Genomic DNA, 22,916 nt, shown 5'->3' with positions numbered 1-22,916 from the left:
GGGCGAGTGCTGGGGGTCTCTCTAGACTAGACCTGCCGTGTGGCGGCGCTCGGTCTGCAATCACTGATAGTGGCGGGTCCGACATATACTAATGGACCGCAGCCGATTTAAAGGCTACCACCTAGCAAGTGTGGTGTCTGGCGGTGACACCACAGTCCACAATAAGCAAAGTCTTTTATGAAAAATTTGAGAGGAGCGAAGATTACAATAAACTTTCTAGTCTTGTTGGCTTTTCGTATAGAGGTGGCTCCAGTTCTTCTTGTCTAGGGGTCTGATTCTTGAAGCTGAAATTCTCACAAATTTTAAGACTGTTATTGCAGAATTTTTCTTGCTACGTTAATATATTTTGCACAGTTTAGTATATCATACAGTCTTTTGAATTTTCACATTAACAAAGCCGAAATCACATTCTTCGCCCAAAATACAAAACTTCGTCAGATCACATCAGAATCATGCTTACTCAAATGGTTCAAATGGCTCTCAGCACTATGGGACTCAACATCTGAGGTCATAAGTCCCCTAGAACTTAGAACTACTTAAACCTAACTAACCTAAGGACATCACACACATCTACGCCCGAGGTAGGACTCGAACCTGCGACCGTAGCGGTCACGCGGTTCCAAACTGAAGCGCCTAGAACCGCACGGCCACACCGGCCGGCAATCATGCTTACTACTACTACTTCAATCTGTGGTAGTAACTATAGTCCAAACGGTTTACAGTTTTACTTGACAAATGAATTTCCATTAATTTCAATTATTATTTCATAAATATAAACAGAAATAAACACAGTAAACGCTACTAGATTGCATAATAATAGAAATATTAAGTGTGCCAAATAATTCATAGTTTCAAATGTTTCTAAAAAATATAATTTTAAGTACACTACTGGCCATTAAAATTGCTACACCACGAAGATGAACTACAGACGCGAAATTTAACCGACAGGAAGAAGATGCTGTGTTATGCAAATGATTAGCTTTTCAGAGCATTCACACAAGGTTCGCGCCAGTCGCGACACCTACAACGTGCTGACATGAGGAAAGTTTCCAACCGATTTCTCATACACAAAAAGCAGTTGACCGGCGTTGCCTGGTGAAACGTTGTTGTGATGCCTCGTGTAAGGAGGAGAAATGCGTACCATCACGTTTCCGACTTTGATAAAGGTCGGATTGTATCCTATCGCGATTGCGGTTTATCGTATCGCGACATTGCTGCTCGCGTTGGTCGAGATCCAATGACTGTTAGCAGAATATAGAATCGGTGGGTTCAGGAGGGTAATACGGAACGCCGTGCTGGATCCCAACGGCCTCGTACCGCTAGCAGTCGAGATGACAGGCATCTTATCCGCATGGCTGTAACGGATCGTGCACCCACGTCTCGATCCCTGAGTCAACAGATGGGGACGTTTTCAAGACAACAACCATCTGCACAAACAGTTAGACGACGTTTGCAGGCAGCATGGACTATCAGCTCGGAGACCAGGGCTACCGTTACTCTTGACGCTGTAACACAGACAGGAGCGCCGGCGATGGTGTACTCAACGACGAACCTGGGTGCACGAATGGCAAAACGTCATTTTTTCGGATGAATCCAGGTTCTCTTTACAGCATCATGATGGTCGCATCCGTGTTTGACGACATCGCGGTGGACGCACATTGGAAGCGTGTATTCGTCATCGCCATACTGTCGTAACACCCGGCTTGATGGTATGGGGTGCCATTGGTTAGACGTCTCGGTCACCTCTTGTTCGCATTGATGGCACTGTGAACAGTGGACGTTACATTTCAGATGTTTTACGACCCGTGGCTCTACCCTTCATTTGATTCCTGCGAAACCCTACGTTTCAGCAGGATAATGCACGACCTCATGTTGCAGGTCCTGTATGGGCCTTTCTGGATACAGAAAATGTTCGACTGCTGCCCTGGCCAGCACATTCTCCAGATCTCTCACCAACTGAACACGTCTGGTCAGTGGTGGCTGAGCAACTGGCTCGTCACAATTCGCCAGTCACTACTCCTGATGAACTGTGGTATCGTGTGGGCAGCTGTACCTGTACACGCCATCCAAGCTCTGTTTGACTCAATGCCCAGGCGTATCAAGGCCGTTATCACGGCCAGAGTTGGTTGTTCTGGGTACTGATTTCTCAGGATCTATGCACCCAAATTGCGTGAAAATGTAATCACATGTCAGTTCTAATAAAATATATTTGTCCAATGAATACCCGTTTATCATCTGCATTTCTTCTTGGTGTAGCAATTTTAATGGCCAGTAGTGTATATATTCATGTATAGTACATACCGATAGTAACATCAGAAATAAATTAATTCCTTTTCATAAATTTTAGCTTGAAATATAACCTATTGTGTATAAAATTATGACAGTTTTCAGAAAAGCAGCTAAGATAATGATGACCTGTCCAAAATTCGAAAAATAATAGTCCTATCGCTAACTACTGTTTAGGAAAAGTAATGCTAGAGGAGGATGTCCCGTTACACAGCGTTCGGGAGTACTATATTCCGATCTCCAGTGACTTTTGCAGCTGTCGTCCTCTTAGTTTTCGTCACTGTTCCCTTCGATGAACGTTTGTCACGATCGCTCAACTCAGTTTCGTCCCCGTCGTGGCCTAGTGGATGACATTTTTCAGCTATCAATGTATGAAGTATAAATCTTCAATACGGTACCTCTTCAAACTCAGAAGACTTCGACTACATTGGTCACGGAATACCCCACCATACGAGCACCAACAATTTTGTAACAATCGAACTTACGTAGCTTCGACATAATGCATTCACAACTACAGGGAACACTTTTGTGACCACGACTGAAACTGGCGACGTGTTGAGGGCATTGCACAGGTGCCGGTTCGTGGTAAAATACAACGGCGCAATTTGCAGGCTTGGCAAGGATCTGCATTTATGTTCAAGCATGCATTTTTCGCAGTGTCTTCACATTTTTGTCCAACTTCTACATAACCAGCAACACTTCTGAAAATGCGTTCTCAAGCTTTTACGCCACATCAACATGCCACACTTATTTAATTCCGTGTGTCTGAGAAATTCCTGTAAAATTATTTTTGTGCAATTTCTGCTACCTTTTACTTTCAGAAAGTGGTCTCTATCAGCTGATAAGACTCCAAATGTGGAATAAAATTGCTTTGTGATTAATAGGTGTGCGGTGTCGGGCAGGGAGTGAGAGCGAATGTTCCCGACGTGCTACCAGTGACGCTTGACAAAGTTCTCCACATGCTTAAAAAAATAGGGAAGACAGCGAACACGTGGCACTTGAAAAATAACTCAGATTACTTAGAGGGTGACCCCTGACACTCGACTCATTGAAACGTCCGTCGCAAAGCTATAGTAGTCGTAGTATAATTAACGACGGTGGTGTGAAGAGGCAACAGTCATGCAGCTCGTTCAGTCAGCTTTCTCTTTCGCGTATTGTTTCCAGTTCCATAAAGAACACCGACCTCTATTTACTTGCTAGACTTTTAATTATATTATCTGTACAATAAAGCTCATAATGGCCATTTGCTCTTAACATGTTATGAATATAGTACTGAGAATATGTTTTACTTCGTATTTTTTGAGATTATTAGCAGTGTTATCTATATATCAAAACGTCTACAGAAGCGAGTGTATTTCTAAGAGTCGCAACGAAAGACTTATTACTTGATAATTGATGCTGATGTCTAATGCAACATGTGTATCTTCTAGATTTGCAGCGGTGTTCATCACTGCGATACAGATAAAGATAACGTATCGTTAACAACCAATATTTTCAGAAATTTTATGGAGATGAGAACTTGTACCAAGAGATCTCTTACTCTGTATTGCATTTCACAAACAAAGCAACATCAGACGTGAATGATACTAGCAACGTAGACATTTGCGTTCGTATTTATAGGTCTTAGTATCTGGTACTCTTCCCGATTAATAGGAAGAAGGGGTTATGATTTTCTTTAATGTTTACGAAGACAGGCGGGTTGCAAAGCAACTTTCCCCAAATTTGAGCATTGATCATTCATGATGCCTTAACTTCAACGCTAATAATCGTCTGTTGATGGCATAAATATTGGTATTAATGTTTGTTAAGACTAATTTATTTCAGGATGTGTGAAGTAAAATACTATTGAACATTTAGTTTTTAAGTTCTTGCAGCAGCCATAGTTGCAGGCAATATCACGGGATTTCAGATTCATCTCTTACGTGAACAACTGTTTTTTTTATGTAATCCCAAACATGTTTCAGCGCTTTGAATAACATCATGATTTACTGCCCAGAGCTACTGCCTAAATTTCTTTATTGAACTACCAGATTCAGTCTATGGATCATCAGATTCATTTATAACATCGTACTACGCGATATAAAAGCTATATCGCCAGATAATAAAACCAATGAATTCGTCACTGAGGTCGCAGAGTAATACAAATTACCTCGTGAGTCATAAAACACGCCAAGCAGTGCACTCATTCATACTGTATCAACAGTCAGTATTAACGCTACGAAACGAGACATTCCGCGTATTGCCGACTGATCAGTTGATTACTGTTTACCGGCGCTAAAGCTGATCTTGACATACCATGAATGAGTGCACTGTCTAGCAAATTTTGTGATCGACACTGTAACTTATATTATCATCTGGCACCAATGATGATTTCGTTTATTTTATTATCTGACGCAGTTTATTTTATATCGTGTAATATGATGATGTAAATGTTTGTATGGACCTAATGATGGTCTGTGGACCGAAACTGGTTGTTGAATGACGAAATTTTATAATCAGCTCTTGGTGGTATATCAAGACGCTCTTCAGATATTTACGAGTTGTGGGGTACCACCTTCCGAAAATATGTGTTTCAGTTCCTACGTGTCATCGTCAGTTACTACTCATTTTCGGTTCTGTAAAATGTAAACATGTTGTAAGTACGAATTATTGTAAGGAAATTTGGCCATAAAACGGTTTTTATATGAGAGAAAGTAAAAAACAGATTTTATACCAAACTAATATGAGAACAAGTTAAAATTAACAGGAACTGGATACAGAACAGCAACATAAACACTATGTTCGGTAAATACAAAAAGCTAAACTTACGTGTGAGGTTCTGCAGCAACATAACTTTGTGAGTATTTCAGAAACAGATGAAAACACAGAAAAGAACGGATATTTCGAAACTAATCGTAAGTAATCGCAAAATATAGTTGCGAAATATTTTCGGACAATAAAATTACGTTTATAGATTTTTTAACTCGACAATCAAATTTGCACTAACACAATTTGACTGCAGATGACAAGCTAATGTAAAGTGCGAGGGGCATTCAATAAGTAATGCAATACATTATTTTCTGAAAACAAGCTGATTTTATTCTCGTTTCTAAAAAATTATACTATTCCCCAATCTTCGTTCAATGGGACGGTCATACGCCACCTTACAGGCATGCGTGATACCACTCTACTGGCCGACGCTAGAGCCAACATCTTGTTGCATCAATAACCTCCCGATCATCCACGCACTGATTCCCGCAGTGTGCATCCTTCATTGGGCCAAACTGATGGAAAACGGAAAGTGACATATCCGGGCTGTAGGGTGGATGACGAAGAACAGCCCAATGATGTTTTGTGATCTTCTTTCGGATGCGCAGACTTTTGTGAGGCCTTACGTTGTCGTGGAGAAGTTTGTTTGCATTTTTGTGGCGATGAACATGCTGAAGTAGTTTCTTCAGTATCCTGAGGGTAGCCACAATGCACTCAGAGTTGATCGGTGCACCAATAGGGAGGATATCAAACAAAGAAAACCTTTCAATATCCAACAGAGACGTCCAGTTGAGCAGCGGGGTGTTTGTGATCTGTCGATCAGCACGAATCAGAATGTTCACATGTTCCAACATTGCACGAGTGACAGCTGTGTGCGGCCGGCCAGCAGGAGGGAGATCGGACGGTTTTGCGCGACCTTGTTGCGATGATGACAGAAGCCTTGCTCAACGACTCACCGTGCTTTTGTCCACTAGCAGATCTCCGTAGACATTTCGCAAGTGCCTATGAATATCCGCGATGCCTTGGTTTTCCGCCAAACGAAACTCAATGACAGCGCTCTGCGTGGAACGCAACTCTCTTACAGCGCCATTTTGCAGGCTACGTATAGTGCCACCACCTATCGGAACTTCATGAAAGCGTAGGGGCTGAAGCAGGAATATTCCAAGATGTCCCACAACAAATTCCCTATTTTTTCAACCGACACTGGCCGAGAAACAAAAGTGTTGCATTACTTTTTGAACGGCTCTCGTACAGGGTGTTTCAAAAATGACCGGTATATTTGAAACGGCAATAAAAACTAAACGAGCAGCGATAGAAATACACCGTTTGTTGCAATATGCTTGGGACAACAGTACATTTTCAGGCGGACAAACTTTCGAAATTACAGTAGTTACAATTTTCAACAACAGATGGCGCTGCAAGTGATGTGAAAGATATAGAAGACAACGCAGTCTGTGGGTGCGCCATTCTGTATGTCGTCTTTCTGCTGTAAGCGTGTGCTGTTCACAACGTGCAAGTGTGCTGTAGACAACATGGCTTATTCCTTAGAACAGAGGATTTTTCTGGTGTTGGAATTCCACCGCCTAGAACACAGTGTTGTTGCAACAAGACGAAGTTTTCAACGGAGGTTTAATGTAACCAAAGGACCGAAAAGCGATACAATAAAGGATCTGTTTGACAAATTTCAACGGACTGGGAACGTGACGGATGAACGTGCCGGAAAGGTAGGGCGACCGCGTACGGCAACCACAGAGGGCAACGCGCAGCTAGTGCAGCAGGTGATCCAACAGCGGCCTCGGGTTTCCGTTCGCCGTGTTGCAGCTCCGGTCGAAATGACGCCAACGTCCACGTATCGTCTCATGCGCCAGAGTTTACACCTCTATCCATACAAAATTCAAACGTGGCAACCCCTCAGCGCCGCTACCATTGCTGCACAAGAGACATTCGCTAACGATATAGTACACAGGATTGATGACAGCGATATGCATGTGGGCAGCATTTGGTTTACTGACGAAGCTTATTTTTACCTGGACGGCTTCGTCAATAAACAGAACTGGCGCATATGGGGAACCGAAAAGCCCCATGTTGCAGTCCCATCGTCCCTGCATCCTCGAAAAGTACTGGACTTGGCCGCCATTTCTTCCAAAGGAATCATTGGCCCATTTTTCAGATCCGAAACGATTACTGCATCACGCTATCTGGACATTCTTCGTGAATTTGTGGCGGTACAAACTGCCTTAGACGACACTGCGAACACCTCGTGGTTTATGCAAGATGGTGCCCGGCCACATCGCACGACCGACGTCTTTAATTTCCTGAATGAATATTTCGATGATCGTGTGATTGCTTTGGGCTGTCCGAAACATACAGGAGGCGGCGTGGATTGGCCTCCCTATTCGCCAGACATGAACCCCTGTGACTTCTTTCTGTGGGGACACTTGAAAGACCAGGTGTACCGCCAGAATCCAGAAACAATTGAACAGCTGAAGCTGTACATCTCATCTGCATGTGAAGCCATTCCGCCAGACACGTTGTCAAAGGTTTCGGGTAATTTCATTCAGAGACTACGCCATATTATTGCTACGCATGGTGGATATGTGGAAAATATCGTACTATAGAGTTTCCCAGACCGCAGCGCCATCTGTTGTTGAAAATTGTAACTACTGTAATTTCGAAAGTTTGTCTGCCTGAAAATGTACTGTTGTCCCAAGCATATTGCAACAAACGGTGTATTTCTATCGCTGCTCGTTTAGTTTTTATTGCCGTTTCAAATATACCGGTCATTTTTGAAACACCCTGTATATACACAATGTAGGTAAAATGATGGTAATGACAGCAGCAGACAAAAACTGTTTTTACGCATAATGTCGAGACAAGTAAATATTACTTAAAACAAGTTTACATTTTACAGAACTGAATAAAGATAAGCTATTGAAAAAATTGAAAATTTGTGGTAAGGTCTTATGGGACCAAACTGATGAGACCATCGGTCCCTAAGCTTACATTTTACTTAACTAACTTACTCTAAGGACACCACACACACACACACACACACACACACACACACACACACACACACACACACACACACGCCAGAGGGAGGACTCGATCCTTCGATGGAGGAAGCCGCACGGACCTTGACAACAAGCCTCAGACCGCGTGGCTACCCCGCGCGGCTAATTTCCTATTGATGATGGCACACATGTGGTGAAACATTTATGGTTTATGTATAAAGAAAAAAACAGTGCCTGCATTACAGGCGAACCTGAAATATAGTAAGTGTAATACTGGTTCAGAGTAAGGATCTGATTATTTCACTTACCATATTGCCATGTGGGTTTGATACCCTTACAACAAAAATCAGCAGGGACAGAAATCCCCCAGAATATCGTACCGCTGTTGTTGGAGGTGGTCTTTTCATTCCTTTCTTCCCTCTTGATTTCCCTTTAGGTTTCCTGTTTAATCCTCATCACCGCTTAGCCCATTAATTTAATGATTAATTTTTGTGCGATATTCAAGATACTGAATTCTACGCAGTCCACTGTTGCAGCGTTTGCAGCATTATCGTCATTCGTTTTTCATTGTTTCATTGCCAGTCAGAATATACTATCTACTCTTTCGTTGCGTTGGCTCTCTTCGAATAACGAGAGTAACTCCATCAAGAAGCAGAAAATAAGAAATAAGAGTCACCATACTACGGAAAAGGTCTTACGAAAGTGTTGTTCAACAGAGTCCAGTCTGAATCTCCCCATGATTTTCTTTCATGCATTTCCTACCTCTTATCACTTTATTGGCCTCAAATCGATTCATTCTCCTCCTCTTCCTCTTCCTCCTCCTCCTCCTCCTCCTCCTCCTCCTCCCCTACTAGCTAGCTCTTTTCCCCTTTTCTCTTGCCTTTCTCGCGATTTTCACCTATCACAAAACTGCATCCCCACGGGAACAGCTTGTAAGACACTAACTCCCATTATCGTAACCTATTTACCCCACTGGACTGACTGGAAGCAGATTTTAGGGGATTTTTCGACAAGAATTAAGAGAATTCTGGTTAAATCAAAATGTTTCACCTCAGGTACACACTATATAAAAACTTAAATAAGTAAAGCCATATCGAACAAAGAATGTACGTGCAGACGCGCTTAGTGCACAAGCATTTGCTGTAGGTCCTGTACGTTAACATAACGGAACTGCGACTCGTAAGATGTGTGCCACAACGGATCGTACAACCGAGTAGTTACCAAGAAGAAAGAGATTAGCTGCTCAGTACTTCTAAAATACGAAGTTAGATCACTTAGATGAGGACGAAAGCTCTTAGACTGAGGATGTTCAGTAAAGGTATAAAAATCTTATCTGGATACTCCCGTGCTAACAAACACCAATACTTCACGGTAAATGATAACAGCCAAACAGTTGCAGGATAAAGATTTATTAAAATTTTTCACCACGGTTTCGGTGTATCTAAATACACCTTCATCAGAAGTAAAATACACTAAAATCACGTCCTGCAGTGGATATACCGAAACCGTGGTCAAGAATTTTAATAAATCTTTATCCTGCAACTGTTTGGCTGTTATCATTTACCGTGAAGAATTTCAACAGTTGCTGTTTCAGCCATGTTTAAAATCTTGAAACATCAATACTATTAAATTTTGTTTTTACGTATAAGGTATTGTGACAATGTTTAACGAGGGTGTTTTGTTTCAGACCCGAGAACAAAAGACTGGTTCCTGGTGACGAGCCCCGCGCCTCTCATCACGCTGTTGGTCTCCTATCTGTACTTCGTGACTTCTGTTGGCCCGCGATTCATGAGGGACAGGAAGCCCTACGATCTGAAAGCCGTGCTGATGGTCTACAACTTTGCTCAAGTTATAATCAGCACGTGGCTGGTGTGGGAGGTGAGTCAACTTCTGTAATTACAGCCGCAGCCTAACAAGCCAGTTTGGCTCCACTAACCTTCTGCAGCTGGCGTATGCGTTGCGCGACTGCTGCTCCTCGGCATTATTTCAACTGTACTGCTCCATAGTTTTGTGCAGCACGAATTTCAAACAATGTAACTGACATCCAGCCTCATTAATTTGAACCATACTTCGCAGTTGTATCTGGAGGATGTTGGTACGAATGTAGCACTATTATCCAATCACTAAGAACCACCTAGTGGGAAATGTCATTTCTGAGCACTTGCGAATGTGTTATTACAAATCGTTGACGACACAAACAAATCTTTAATTATTTGACCGAAGACAGTAATCGTACACGATTGAAACTTCTAGCACGTCTAGTGTAACAGTGTTCCATAAAAATGTTAGACCCGTTTATAAAGTTAAGGGAAAATATTTCGACTAGAGTTAGCACCAACTGCATTTAAAGACATGGGATTTTAAGCAAGCAATGTAACGAGCTGGCATTAGAAGTGGGTATAGCGAAATGAATCAGTATGGAGATCTAAACCAGATAATGGAACGAACTAGTGAATATAAATTAGCACTTGTTGAGAAAGCCATTTATTCGATTGTTGATAGTATAATGAATAATACACGTATATTCGTCGGTATCAAACCTTGTATAAGATTCCATCAGACAATTCAAATTGGCTCTGAGCACTATGGGACTTAACATCTGTGGTCATCAGTCCTCTAGAACTTAGAACTTCTTAAACCTAACTAACCTAAGGACATCACACACATCCATGCCCGAGGCAGGATTCGAACCTGTGACCGTAGCGGTCACGCGGTTCCAGACTGAAGAGCCTAGAACCGCACGGCCACACCGTGCTATTGTCAGCTAGAGAACCTTTTCTGACTCCTGACCTGGGAGAAAGAAGACAGATTACGTCTGAATCGAAAATACGTGAACCACTTCCGTTTCGTTGACATAAAATTTGCCTCAGTTCAGCAACTAATGGAAGTACATAAGAGAGCAGTTTTGAACGTAGGAGAAAAATTAATTACAAGAATGAATGATCAACTCACCTAAAAGAAAATGGTACACATCAATAATCAGTTTTAGAAGCAGTCAACGGTATAATGAACTGCAAAATAATTAAAAAAAATGAAAATGACCTGGGATTCTCGTGGCAAACTTGATGTGATTTTCGTAAGTATTGAATTCGAAGGCATGTGAAAATACCAAGATGTTGGGTCATACTGGCGCGAACTGTGCAGCATACGATGTGACATAGCTGTTAGTGTCGTTGGCTAGCCTGCTATGGGTCACCAGTTCAGTCTCGACGGCCCGCAGTTATTTGTCATTTAATATTTAACATTTCTGGAAAGTTCTCGAAATTCCTTGCGTTTGTAATGTATGTATAGTATTGAATATTCGATGCCTGTATAAATAGCTACACTCTCGATCCAGGAATTGAGTTCTTTTCTGAGTGTACGTTGGTGATGGTAATACAAGCGCTTCCAGTGCTAAATATTGTACTTATGGACTACCTTGCTTTCGGATTTCGACTTCATTCAGGTTACGACGTGACAGTAATGGGTGAGTCAAGAGAAAAGGTGGATGCTTTGAAGGGTGATTGTATTAATGATTCTGAACAAAAAACTTTCTATGAACGTATGCCCTATTCCGAACCGTTTCCAAGATTTAATGTAGATTGCTATTTATTTCCTGTATTATTCAGTGCCTTGTATACAACGTACCACAGGAGTTTAGAGGTGTTCGAGACAAACAATTTGATACGGGACTCTTGTGGTCTATCAACTCGGGAAACTACCTCAAATTGGCCTACAAAAACTACCTAAACTACAGTGCATGCGCGTCGCGTAAGGTTTTCAATGTTGTCGCGCTGTCTTGGCGAAAACTACTAGTTCAAAAAATGGCTCTGAGCACTATAGGACTTAACATCTATGGTCATCAGTCCCCTAGAACTTAGAACTACTTAAACCTAACTAACGTAAGGACAGCACACAACACCCAGCCATCACGAGGCAGAGAAAATCCCTGACCCCGCCGGGAATCGAACCCGGGAACCCGGGCGTGGGAAGCGAGAACGCTACCGCACGACCACGAGATGCGGGCAAACTACTAGTCTTAGAGAAAAACAACTTAGACCTTTTATAAATGAAGTTTAATGTAGTTTAATTTTGTACTGCGACACGCTTTCGCTGGAGAATGCGGCTTTAGAGTTATTTAAGAAAAACGTACAAAAGTGATATTAAATTTTTGCTGCCTCGGAACCCATACGGAACAGGGCATATGTAGATATGAAGTCTTTTTGTTTAAAATCACCATCATCCCTCAAAGCATGTAGCTTCCTTCCTAACTCAACCTGTATATCTAAAGACCGTAATGCTTGGAGAACTTAGAGCCGATTTTATCCAGCAGGTGATCAGAATATTGTCTTCTTCTTGACAAACTAATGAATCCCTATCTTCACGTGCTGCCTATATGTCTGAGAATACTAGGATACTTGATTCCTTTGTGTTAAGCAACTGGTGATTACGTCGTGAGAAGCCCGAAGAATTTTCCTTACACTGCCCCAGTCATTTTAGACTGAACTGCCTATACTTGCTTGACTTTGCATACTACTTTAAATATTAGTTGTTTTTCCAGCCTAGAGATCACTCTTGTTAACATTTGTAACACCTGGATTCTCCCCAGGGGGGTAGGACGCTTTGTGCCCATGGTGACGAAAATGTATAACAGTTAATTTTGTACCACTCATCTTAAGCAATGTACAGTATGATAATGTATTTTTGTTGGTCTAGGGTCTGCAAGCTGGCTGGCTGCACCATTACAGCTTCAAGTGTCAGCCTGTAGACTACTCAGACAACCCACTGGCACTCCGGGTGAGTACACCACATCTGCTCGAACATAGTTACATGTACATCATGATATCAATGTCGGGTTAGTTACTCGGTTTACAGACAGTATCGTGTTATCATTGACTGAATTATCGATTCGTCATGTCAAACATCACATTAAATTTAAATCGTTAAAATAAATTGAAAATTTTGTCTAACATAATTTTGTCTGTATGAGGACAGAATTTTTTATAGGTGATGTGTAAAAAGATTCATGATTTGTTTATAAATTAAACTTCCTCACAAGTTTAAACTATGTTTCAGGCCGATAATCGAACCCGGAACCTTGCTTTTAGAGAATAATTATCTTCCCAACTGAGTTATTCAACAGAGACTTACGACCCGCCCTCACAGCTTCAGTTGTGATAGTTCCTCTCTCCTGTTTTCCAAATGTAAATAAAAGGAAAAACAGTTGTCTTATCTAATCAATGAACATGTGTTGCGGATCGTACAGTGCTCAGTTCAGTGTTTCACTGTTCCGACTTTTTTTGCAGATGGCGCGCGCCGTGTGGTGGTACTTCATGTGTAAGCTGGTGGAGCTCCTAGACACGGTGAGCACACGGATTCATCGCTGTATTTCTTACTACCTTAATATGCGTTTCACATGATTGTGTTACCGGGTATTATTAAATCATGTGCCTTCCACACATCCGTGGGTACTATCTTTTATTTATTTTAGTTAATCGATTCTCCTCTAGGAAAGTGTATAGTATTTGATAAGCAGGTATCTATATTTCTGTCCCCGGTAAAATGTTCAGAATACAATCTTTCACCACATATATTGCCACATATTTATATTGCTCATCAAGTGAGAAAAGGATAAGCGACAATCAAATGAAGACGTGACTGATGGAAAAAAGTAAGTAAACTGTTTATTATTTCAAAAGTAACCGCCACATCCCACTATGCAAGACGGTCAATGCCTTCATGGAAAAAAGTTTGCAATTGCTTACTGAATTATGATTATACCATGGCGTGTACCTGTATGGAAGACGTGTAAGGGCTTCACAGCGCAACTTTTGCAGCGTAGTCGAAGAAACATGTGGGTCGCCAACGTGTTCCTAACAGGGGGACCGTACAAACTTCTCCTCACCAATTCGACTCGTATTGAAAGGATCTGTATGCAACATATGTAAAGAGAAACACACAACTCTCAATCGTTTTAGAGGAAATAGAGTTTGAAAATATATGTTTTATGTAGTCGCTAGTACACAAGAAGTCCGCAGCCAAGCGTGTTAGGCGGTTAGTTTCATAGTTTGCCTTTCTCAATCGAGCAGCTTGGCCGTACTGTTTACACCCTGGCTCCGCGCGCTCGCGGTCGAGGTTAGTTGTACTGCAGCCGTCTTCGCTTATGTAAATTCTGATAGAGAAGCAATATGGCACATCTCCCAGAAAGACCACGCACGTTCTTCAACGACTATACGAGACCTAAGGCTCATGAAACGAACATTTTCGTGAGACGAAGTGTGCATTAATTACAATGAACTTACGGGCATCAATTTATCGATTGGGACTAGTGTCGTCTACGTCAAGCTGGTTACAGATGCGGCATATGAGAAGATACTTAACGATGACAAACGAGGATTAAAATTTCGTCACTCAGCAGCAAATGGTTCAAATGGCTCTGAGCACTATGGGACTTAACATCTATGGTCATCAGTCCCCTAGAACTTAGAACTACTTAAACCTAACTAACCCAAGGACAGCACACAACACCCAGCCATCACGAGGCAGAGAAAATCCCTGACCCCGCCGGGAATCGAACCCGGGAACCCGGACGTGGGAAGAGAGAACGCTACCGCACGACCACGAGATGCGGGCGTCACTCAGCAGCCATACAGGAAATGTGTCAGTGGATCATGTCGGTTTAGGTATCCGCACCATATGGATTTTTCAACTGCCCTTCGAGGTACCGGAAATGATGGTGACAAATGCATTATGACAATATGGTACGGTGACTATCCACACCTCCGAAAAATGACAAGTTTTACAACTTGTCCGGTACTGAATAGTGTTTGACAGGCGAGCACTAAGTTGACAAAACCTGTGAATTCATATTTGTGCATTGGGTTTTGCAGAGCCATAATGATATACGATGGATAGCCAATGGCCTGTTCTGGATGCGACAGTGAGGGCCATGTTCGGTCGGAATGCCTCCAGAGGAGGACTGCGGTAGGGAAGGTGAATAGCCGATTTTGGTTTATTGGGAGAATTTTAGAAAAGCGTAGTTCATCCATAAAGGATACCGCATATAGGACGTTGGTGCTACCTACTCTTGAGTACTGTTCGAGTGTTTGGGATCTTCATCAGTTCGGATTAAAGGAAGACATCGAAACAATTCTGAGGCAAGCAGCTAGATTTGTTACTGGTATGTTCGAACAACACGTAAATGTTATGAAAATACTTTGGGAACTCAAACTGAATTCCTGGAGGGATAGCAACGAGGAACACTATTGAGAAAATTTAGAGAGCCGGCATTTGAAGCTAACTGCCGAACGATTCTAGTGCCGTCAACATACATAGCGCGTAAGGACCACGAAGATAAGATATGAGAAATCAGAGCTCATATGGAGGCATATAGACAGTCGTTTTACCGTCACTCTATTTGCGAGTGGAACAGGAAAGGAAATGACTAGTAGTGGTACAGGGTATTTTCGTCCACGCGCCTTATGGTGGCTTGCATAGTATCTATATAGATGTAGATGTATGTAGATGTAGAGGAGTTAGAGGCAACTGTGTAAGGGCGACCAGCGAGATACAGATGCGACCACCTCTCTTCCGCTGATACACGTGGCGGCACTTTGGCACACGCCGAAGCCTTCTATCGATCCGCCGACTCAGGAGGTGGCGGCAGTGTCGTTGCATACGGTCGAGGGGAGACCGGCTGCAATTACGCCCGACGCAATACTCCCAACGCCTGCGGCGACCGAAGGAAGACTGGAGCAGGATATTGATGTAGAGGTGCATGACGTGACAGGCGACGATCTAGAGACACCACCTGTCAACAAGTATCATGGAGGGGCTGTGGTTCCTGACACCCTCGACTGGGGCGACCAAATTGATGAAACTGAAGGGGCTAACACACAGAATGCCGGCGACGCCATGGTGGTGCCCACCCTGCCAATCGACTGATGATATTGGACGTCCGTAAGAAGGTAGTTACGCCGTGGAAACCGTGGGAGTCCTCCTTGCGGATACACCCCTTACTCCATTTCGAAATCGAATGACGGACACCAAACCGCAAGCCTGTAAAATTTGGACTGTCATTATCGACATCACTAGTTTGACGGTGAAGTTACAACTCTTTCTTGCCGGCTGCTGTGGCCGAGCGGTTCTAGGCGCTTCAGTCCGGAACCGCGCTGCTGTTACGGTCGCAAGTTCGAATCCTGCCTCGGTCATGGCTATGTGTGATGCCCTTCGGTTAGTCAGGTTTAAGGAGTTCTAAGTCTATGGGACTGATGACCTCAGATATTAAGTCCGATAGTGCTTGGAGCCATTTGAATTTGAACTCTTTCTTGATATATTCCATGCGTCTGAAGTTGATATCCTATTGGTGCAAGAAGTACGGCTCGACGCGCTCCCTGAAGTAATATTTCGCGCACAACTCACCTTACTCGTCCTAATACGGGATGGAATACCGGGAACGGATCCCTCTTTTTCTGCCATCTGCGCGGGGTCTGGCAGTACTGTTCAAGGGACCCGCTTCACCAACATCTACGCTCCCCCCCCCCCCCCCCCCCACTTTCCTCCCAGCACAGATAGGCGAAAAGAAAGAGCACGGTTTCATCCTGCAGGTATTGCTCCTCTTTTTGCCGGCAGATACGACCACTTCTTTCGCCTCGGCTGTGACTGCAGTTGCCTCCTAGCTCCGAAGAATCAAACTCTTTCTTTCAGGACCTGCAAGAAACTACAAGTGATATACCGGCTTGGCGTCACATAAGAACAAATCAAAGGGAATAGAGAAGATTTACATTTTTTTACAGGACACTCGGCGTGCCGTATTGACCGTATTAAGTGAAATGGTTCAAATGGCTCTGAGCACTATGGGACTTTACATCTGAGGGCATCAGTCCCCTATAACTTAGAACTACTTAAAACTAACTAACCGAAGGACATCACATACATCCATGCCCGAGGCAGGATCGAACCTGCGACCGTAGCGGTCGCGCGGCTCGAGACTGAAGCGCCTAGAAGCGCTCGGTCACACCGGCCGGCTCGTATTAAGCAAGGCCAAGATAAGACAATAGCACAGGGACACTAAGGATTTTTATTACACGATGCTTCTTGAAGAGTCATTGCAAGCCCCGTCTCCTGACCGGCAGGGCGAAGTTAACCGTGCTAAGGCGCACATCAACGCTCTCACGCGACACAGGTTGGAAGGCCTACTTACAGTATAAGGGCCAGATGCTTGGACGGTGGTGGCGGGGGATGTCCACCACTTTATTTATTTATATACAAGTCAAGTTCCGTAGTACCAAATTGAGGAGCAAATCTCAAAGGTCATGGAACGTGTCAGTACATGAAATTACAACGTAAAAGTAATAACAGATAAAAACAAAATGTTTATGAACCCGAAAGAAGTCAATCCATAAGTTTAAGTAAACGCAGTCAACAATACAACAAGAATCAGCTTACTTTTTCAAGGAACTCCTCGGCAGAATAGGAGGAGTGACCCATGAGGGGCCGGAGTGGCCGTGCGGTTCTAGGCGCTACAGTCTGGAGCCGAGCGACCGCTCCGGTCGCAGGTTCGAATCCTGCCTCGGGCATGGACGTGTGTGATGTCCTTAGGTTAGTTAGGTTTAATTAGTTCTAAGTTCTAGGCGACTGATGACCTCAGAAGTTAAGTCGCATAGTGCTCAGAGCCATTTGACCCGTGAGGAAACTCTTCAGTTTTGATTTGAAATCATGTGATACGCAAAAACGACGATTTTGCCGTACGTTGATCGTCGTATTCCATACCGAGGATGGTCGGCATCTGGTGGCACAAAGGGTCATAGCTTCAGCATTTTTGGAAAGACTTCGCCTGTTATGCCCCGATGGATAACAATGTACAATCTCATGCTGCCTGACACATACGTACCGCCTGTCTGTTGAATCCTGCTTTCGCCCGAAAACGAAAAGGGCTGAAGGTCACAGTATGGATCAGTAATGACTGCTCACCATGCTTAATAGTGACTATAGAGCCTTGGCCCGACTAATGGCAACACAGCTCAAGACGGTGTTGTCAAACAATATTTGCCCATTTCATTTATTGCATATTATGCATATTACAGGAGTGCGTCCCTAATTATTTTGTCCCAATTTTCTGCCTTTTATGGCATTTTGTAATGTTTTTATGTGGTTACTTGTGAAAGGTGTGAAATAAACTTCGGACATAAAATGAAAGTAAATAAAAAATTTAAAAAAAAACAAATATAAAAGTAGGTAACGAAAAATAAGAAAAACAAAAAAAAGAGCATGTTACGCTGTTAGTCTCAGGAGAGCGAGGTCCATGAAACGAATATCCCTGGCTGCACTTTTTCTCAAATGGCTCTGAGCACTATGGGACTCAACTGCTGAGGTCATTAGTCCCCTAGAACTTAGAACTAGTTAAACCTAACTAACCTAAGGACATCACAAATATCCATGCCCGAGGCAGGATTCGAACCTGCGACCGTAGCGGTCTTGCGGTTCCAGACTGCAGCGCCTTTAACCGCACGGCCACTTCGGCCGGCCACTTTTTCTCCCATTTAATTTTATCTATATTATTTCATCCGCATTTGTGGCAAGTATGATGTGTAACCTATGGAGCACCACACGAATCACGATGATACTGATCATAGAAACACAGAAAACAATAGTTATTTCTACCTACGGAACTTATAATGAACGCAGGATCTTGGCATATGCATGCTGTTTTTCAATGTGTCTATTGCAAAACAAACTTGGGTTACATTAGTAAGCAATGCTCGGTCATCGCACAATTTAGCGGCCTACCACGCATATCTGTTGCAAGAATTACATGGAAATTAAATAAAAAAAGAGTACCGGAAGCGAAATTCCATCCATAGACCTGGAGAATACGAAACTAAGCGTTACTCTTGGCTGTGGTGTCCTTGATTACTAGCGACCGTGCGAAGTGTGTAATGAACGGGTAAAATGTTCAAACACGATTTTCTCGAAAACGGTTCAGAGTTAGGTCGTGTTTACGTATGTTGAAGCCTTAGTCGTGCCCTACACAACCTGTCAATATGAATCAAATCGGTGAGGGGAAGTTCGTACGCCTCCCTTCTTAGCAACATGTGAACAGAAGTTTCACTGGTAAGTTCTTACGCATCCCCCGCACAGTCCTGATCTCTCCCCTATCTATTTCAATCTTTTTGGAGTCCTGAAAAAAGACTATGTGGCCGTCAATTTGCTTCAGACGAAGAGGTACACGCTTGGACAGTATCATGGTTCCGTAGGCAATCATTCGGGAGGACGACGGTTCAATCCCGTCTGCAACCATCCTGATTTAGGTTTTCCGTGATTTCCCTCAATCGTTTCAGGCAAATGCCGGGATGGTTCCTTTGAAAGGGCACGGCTGATTTCCTTCCCAATCCTTCCCTAACCTGAGCTTGGGCTCCGTCTCTGATGACCTCGTTGTCGACGGGACGTTAAACACTAACCACCTACCTACCGTAGGCAATCGCAATCATTTTTCCACGAAGGCACTGATCGTCTTGTCTCAGAATGAGAAAATGTATTAACTGTTATGGCAATTAATTTTAAAATAATAAACTGTAAACTGTTCACTTACATTTTTCGTCTCTCTTATTTTCAGTTGATTGCCCCCCTTTATATCGGAGGATATCTACATTATTAATTCATGCTGCTGCACAGTAACAATCCAGGTTGCTGTACCACGTCGTTACCGAAATTTCAAAACTAAATCTAACATCACACACACACACGCACACACTCACTTCAATCATAAGCCATCCAATTTACGGAGCACACGTTTCACTGAAATTTTCTGGACTGAAGCAGATACTATTTTGAAAAGTGCAATATTTTTCATCGCTCTTACTGGTTCCGTTGTTTGAAGTACACCAGCCAATTCAAGGCAAACATCAGTGTCAAGGCAGAGAATCTGAATAACACAACATATTTAACCAACGGACCCAAAAGACTGACAATGTGTCCAACCTAATCAAAAGGACGCAAACAAATAGTGGGACAATGAACAGGACGTCAAGGGCCGCCTCAGCTTGCTGTATCTGCTCATCAAATAAAATTCTGGCCATTTCCATAGCATTAAATTCTGAATATAAAAATGAGAATTAGCTATTTCACAAGAAAAAACGAAATGCGATTTCATTAGACAGTAAAAATGAACAAAGGTTTTGAATAAGAATGTGATCGCTGCAGGAAATTGTTCACGAAACTATTTGCGTATTTACTGGTTCTGGAGTAGCGATTGATTGGGATGCATAAAAACAGCGTGATGTTTTCTTACAAAGTGTATGAGTAAAGATTCTGAGATAATTGTAGTTAATGTCCTCATATCAGTAAACTACGACAATAAATAGCAGGGATTGAGGGGTAAATTTTGATTACCTTTTCAGAATAGTGGATTTTTATTTCTGCGTCGAACAAAACTCACATTTCATCAGACTGTATGCATCTAATTGCGTAATACTATAGAAAGTCTCCCGTGTCCGGCCATCCTGATTTAGGTTTTCCGTGATTTCCCTAAATCGCTCCAGGCAAATGCCAGGATGGTTCCTTTGAAAGGGCACGGCCGACTTCCTTCCCCGTCCTTCCCTAACCCGTTGAGACCGATGACCTCGCTGTTTGATCTCCTCCTCCAAACAACCCGTAACTATAAAAAGTCTTTAGTAAGGTTACTAAAATACTTGACTCGTTTCTCAAAGTAAACTACACATAGCAAGATAGAGAGTACTAGGACAATCACTATCTGAAAATTCCTGATGTGAATGTTGTTATGAGACATGCAGCGAAGGTATGTTAATGGGAAGGACTGAGACACTTTTATGCAATCTATAGATTTGACACACCTATAATATCGTGTACTCAATAAGTAAATAAGAGCAGAAAGAGGCAGGAGAGTGACTGCAGGCATGTTGCAGGTGTTCTTCGTGCTGCGCAAGAAGAACAACCAGGTGTCGTACCTGCACCTGTGGCATCATACGCTGATGCCCGTTTGCGCGTGGATCGGCTGCCGCTTCCTCCCAGGTTGGTAAACAAACACCGCGTTACAACACGGGGTTTCAATCTTGCAGTGAGAGGCTACAGCCTTATGTAGGCCAGAGTAAATGTTCACACCATATTACTGATGCTAACGAGCACTGGTCTGTGTGTACTGTTACATACCTTTATTCTTATGGGAATTTATATAACCATTCCAAAATGTTATAAACTAACAGACTGAAAGCCGAACCCAAATTTGCGAAATTAGACCCTAAGAAATATTAGTTTCAGAACAGACTCTAATCCTAGTTGGTTACATTATGCCAATATCATATTGAATGTTCCACATATTTTTTAATTAGCGCCATTGACATACTCAAGAGCTCAGGAGCAACATGAAAATTTCCACTTCGTTTAGAAATTGGTGTCGAGTCTTTCGAATGACTGGAATAGCCAAACAAATATTAAACGGTCGTCTATAGGTACTAGTTTACACGTGCATACATATTTTCACTACTTATGAGCTACTAGGCAAATTGTTCATCTATTGCATGGACTCGAGTGTGAACCATGGTACGTCACGTCGGTGAGGAAATGTACAGGTCATTGCTAAGTAAAATTACCATGAAGTACAAGCCAGACACGTGGAGAACAAATGATCATCTACTGATTCTGATACGTATCATGCCTTTTCTTTCGACAGCACAGTAGCAATTTAGATGCTGGTAATTTAAATAAATTCTGGCGTAAGCACGCCATTTTATTTATACGAGATAACCCATAACATCTAGAATTCAAATGTGTCGCCTCTCTCACTTCTGAAACTACGTAGGAATACTTAGGAGTCAAGTATTCCTGACAGATGGTCTCATATTTGGATATAATGTGTACTTAGAGTATTTTTAACGACGTGACCTCCTTGTTTCTTACTTTCGTTAAAGTATCTCATCGTTGGGAGACGAACTCCTTGTAGGTGAAGCATCGAACATATGGAACTGCCAGTGCATGCGTGCAGTTTAAATTATTTGCCTCGGCAGGCCAGTCTGTAAAAATTATACAAACTGTTGTGTTAGTGACTTTCATCAGTTTCTCACGGCGTTTTACTAGAGCCACCACCCGACGGGTGTATTGCCGGATGATAGCGCCCACTGTAGACTGTGAACCGTCAGTACACCAGTGGACAGCTCTCTCAGATATGATATAAAAATCTGAAATTTATGAATTATTTTCCTTTCAAAACATGAAGCTAACTGGAGGGATTACGCCTGATAGGTTCACATGTCAAAGAAACCAAAGGATGGAAAACACACAGCTGCTTCATTTGATGAGAAATCACTTATTTAAAGTCAGAGATGTTTGAAATTATCAAGGAAGACTTAAAGGTACTTTAGTGTGGTGGTAAAAGGTAAAATATGTTTCGCCCACACTGGTATCGTGCTGTGTTGCAAAAAACTGTTCTCTGTTTCTTCCTAAATCCTTGAAATTATCTTGCTCGTCACAAAATCGTCTTGAAGAAATTTTAAGTTAATTTTACCAGTCTGCGTAGAATATAGTATTAGAAAAACAACTTAGAAATGACATTATGGTACTTATTTACTTCGTATTAAAGGTTTTTTGGTATTTCAGGTGGTCACGGGACGCTTTTGGGTCTCATAAACAGCTTCGTGCACATCATCATGTACTCGTACTACTTGCTGGCTTCGCTGGGTCCCCAGTATCAGAAATACCTCTGGTGGAAGAAGTACCTCACAACACTGCAGATGGTAAGCCACTCGATCGGTACCACTACTACACGTAACAACCTCTCAAATGGACAGCGAAGTCCCTGATCACCCTTTATTTACGTCCTCATTGGTTGCAAGCTATGGAAAAACTAGCTGACCTTAAAACTAATTAAATGTATAT

The 22,916-nt window shown here is 42.6% G+C and overlaps 1 protein-coding gene across 1 annotated transcript in view; it reads left to right on the top strand.

Moving 5' to 3' along the window:
- LOC126184727 (elongation of very long chain fatty acids protein AAEL008004-like) overlaps positions 1-22,916 on the top strand; it is a 135,577-nt gene that overhangs the window by 96,401 nt on the left and 16,260 nt on the right. The window contains exons 3-7 of the mRNA XM_049927261.1: positions 9,736-9,926; positions 12,744-12,824; positions 13,334-13,390; positions 20,951-21,056; positions 22,638-22,774. Coding sequence (XP_049783218.1) covers positions 9,736-9,926; positions 12,744-12,824; positions 13,334-13,390; positions 20,951-21,056; positions 22,638-22,774 — 572 coding nt within the window. The remainder of the gene's footprint in view (positions 1-9,735; positions 9,927-12,743; positions 12,825-13,333; positions 13,391-20,950; positions 21,057-22,637; positions 22,775-22,916) is intronic.

The sequence above is a fragment of the Schistocerca cancellata genome, chromosome 4 (genome assembly GCF_023864275.1).
Source record: "Schistocerca cancellata isolate TAMUIC-IGC-003103 chromosome 4, iqSchCanc2.1, whole genome shotgun sequence".
Lineage (NCBI taxonomy): Eukaryota > Metazoa > Arthropoda > Insecta > Orthoptera > Acrididae > Schistocerca > Schistocerca cancellata.
The sequence above is the reverse complement of the archived record's forward strand: the minus strand, read 5'-3'. Positions and strand labels throughout refer to the sequence as shown.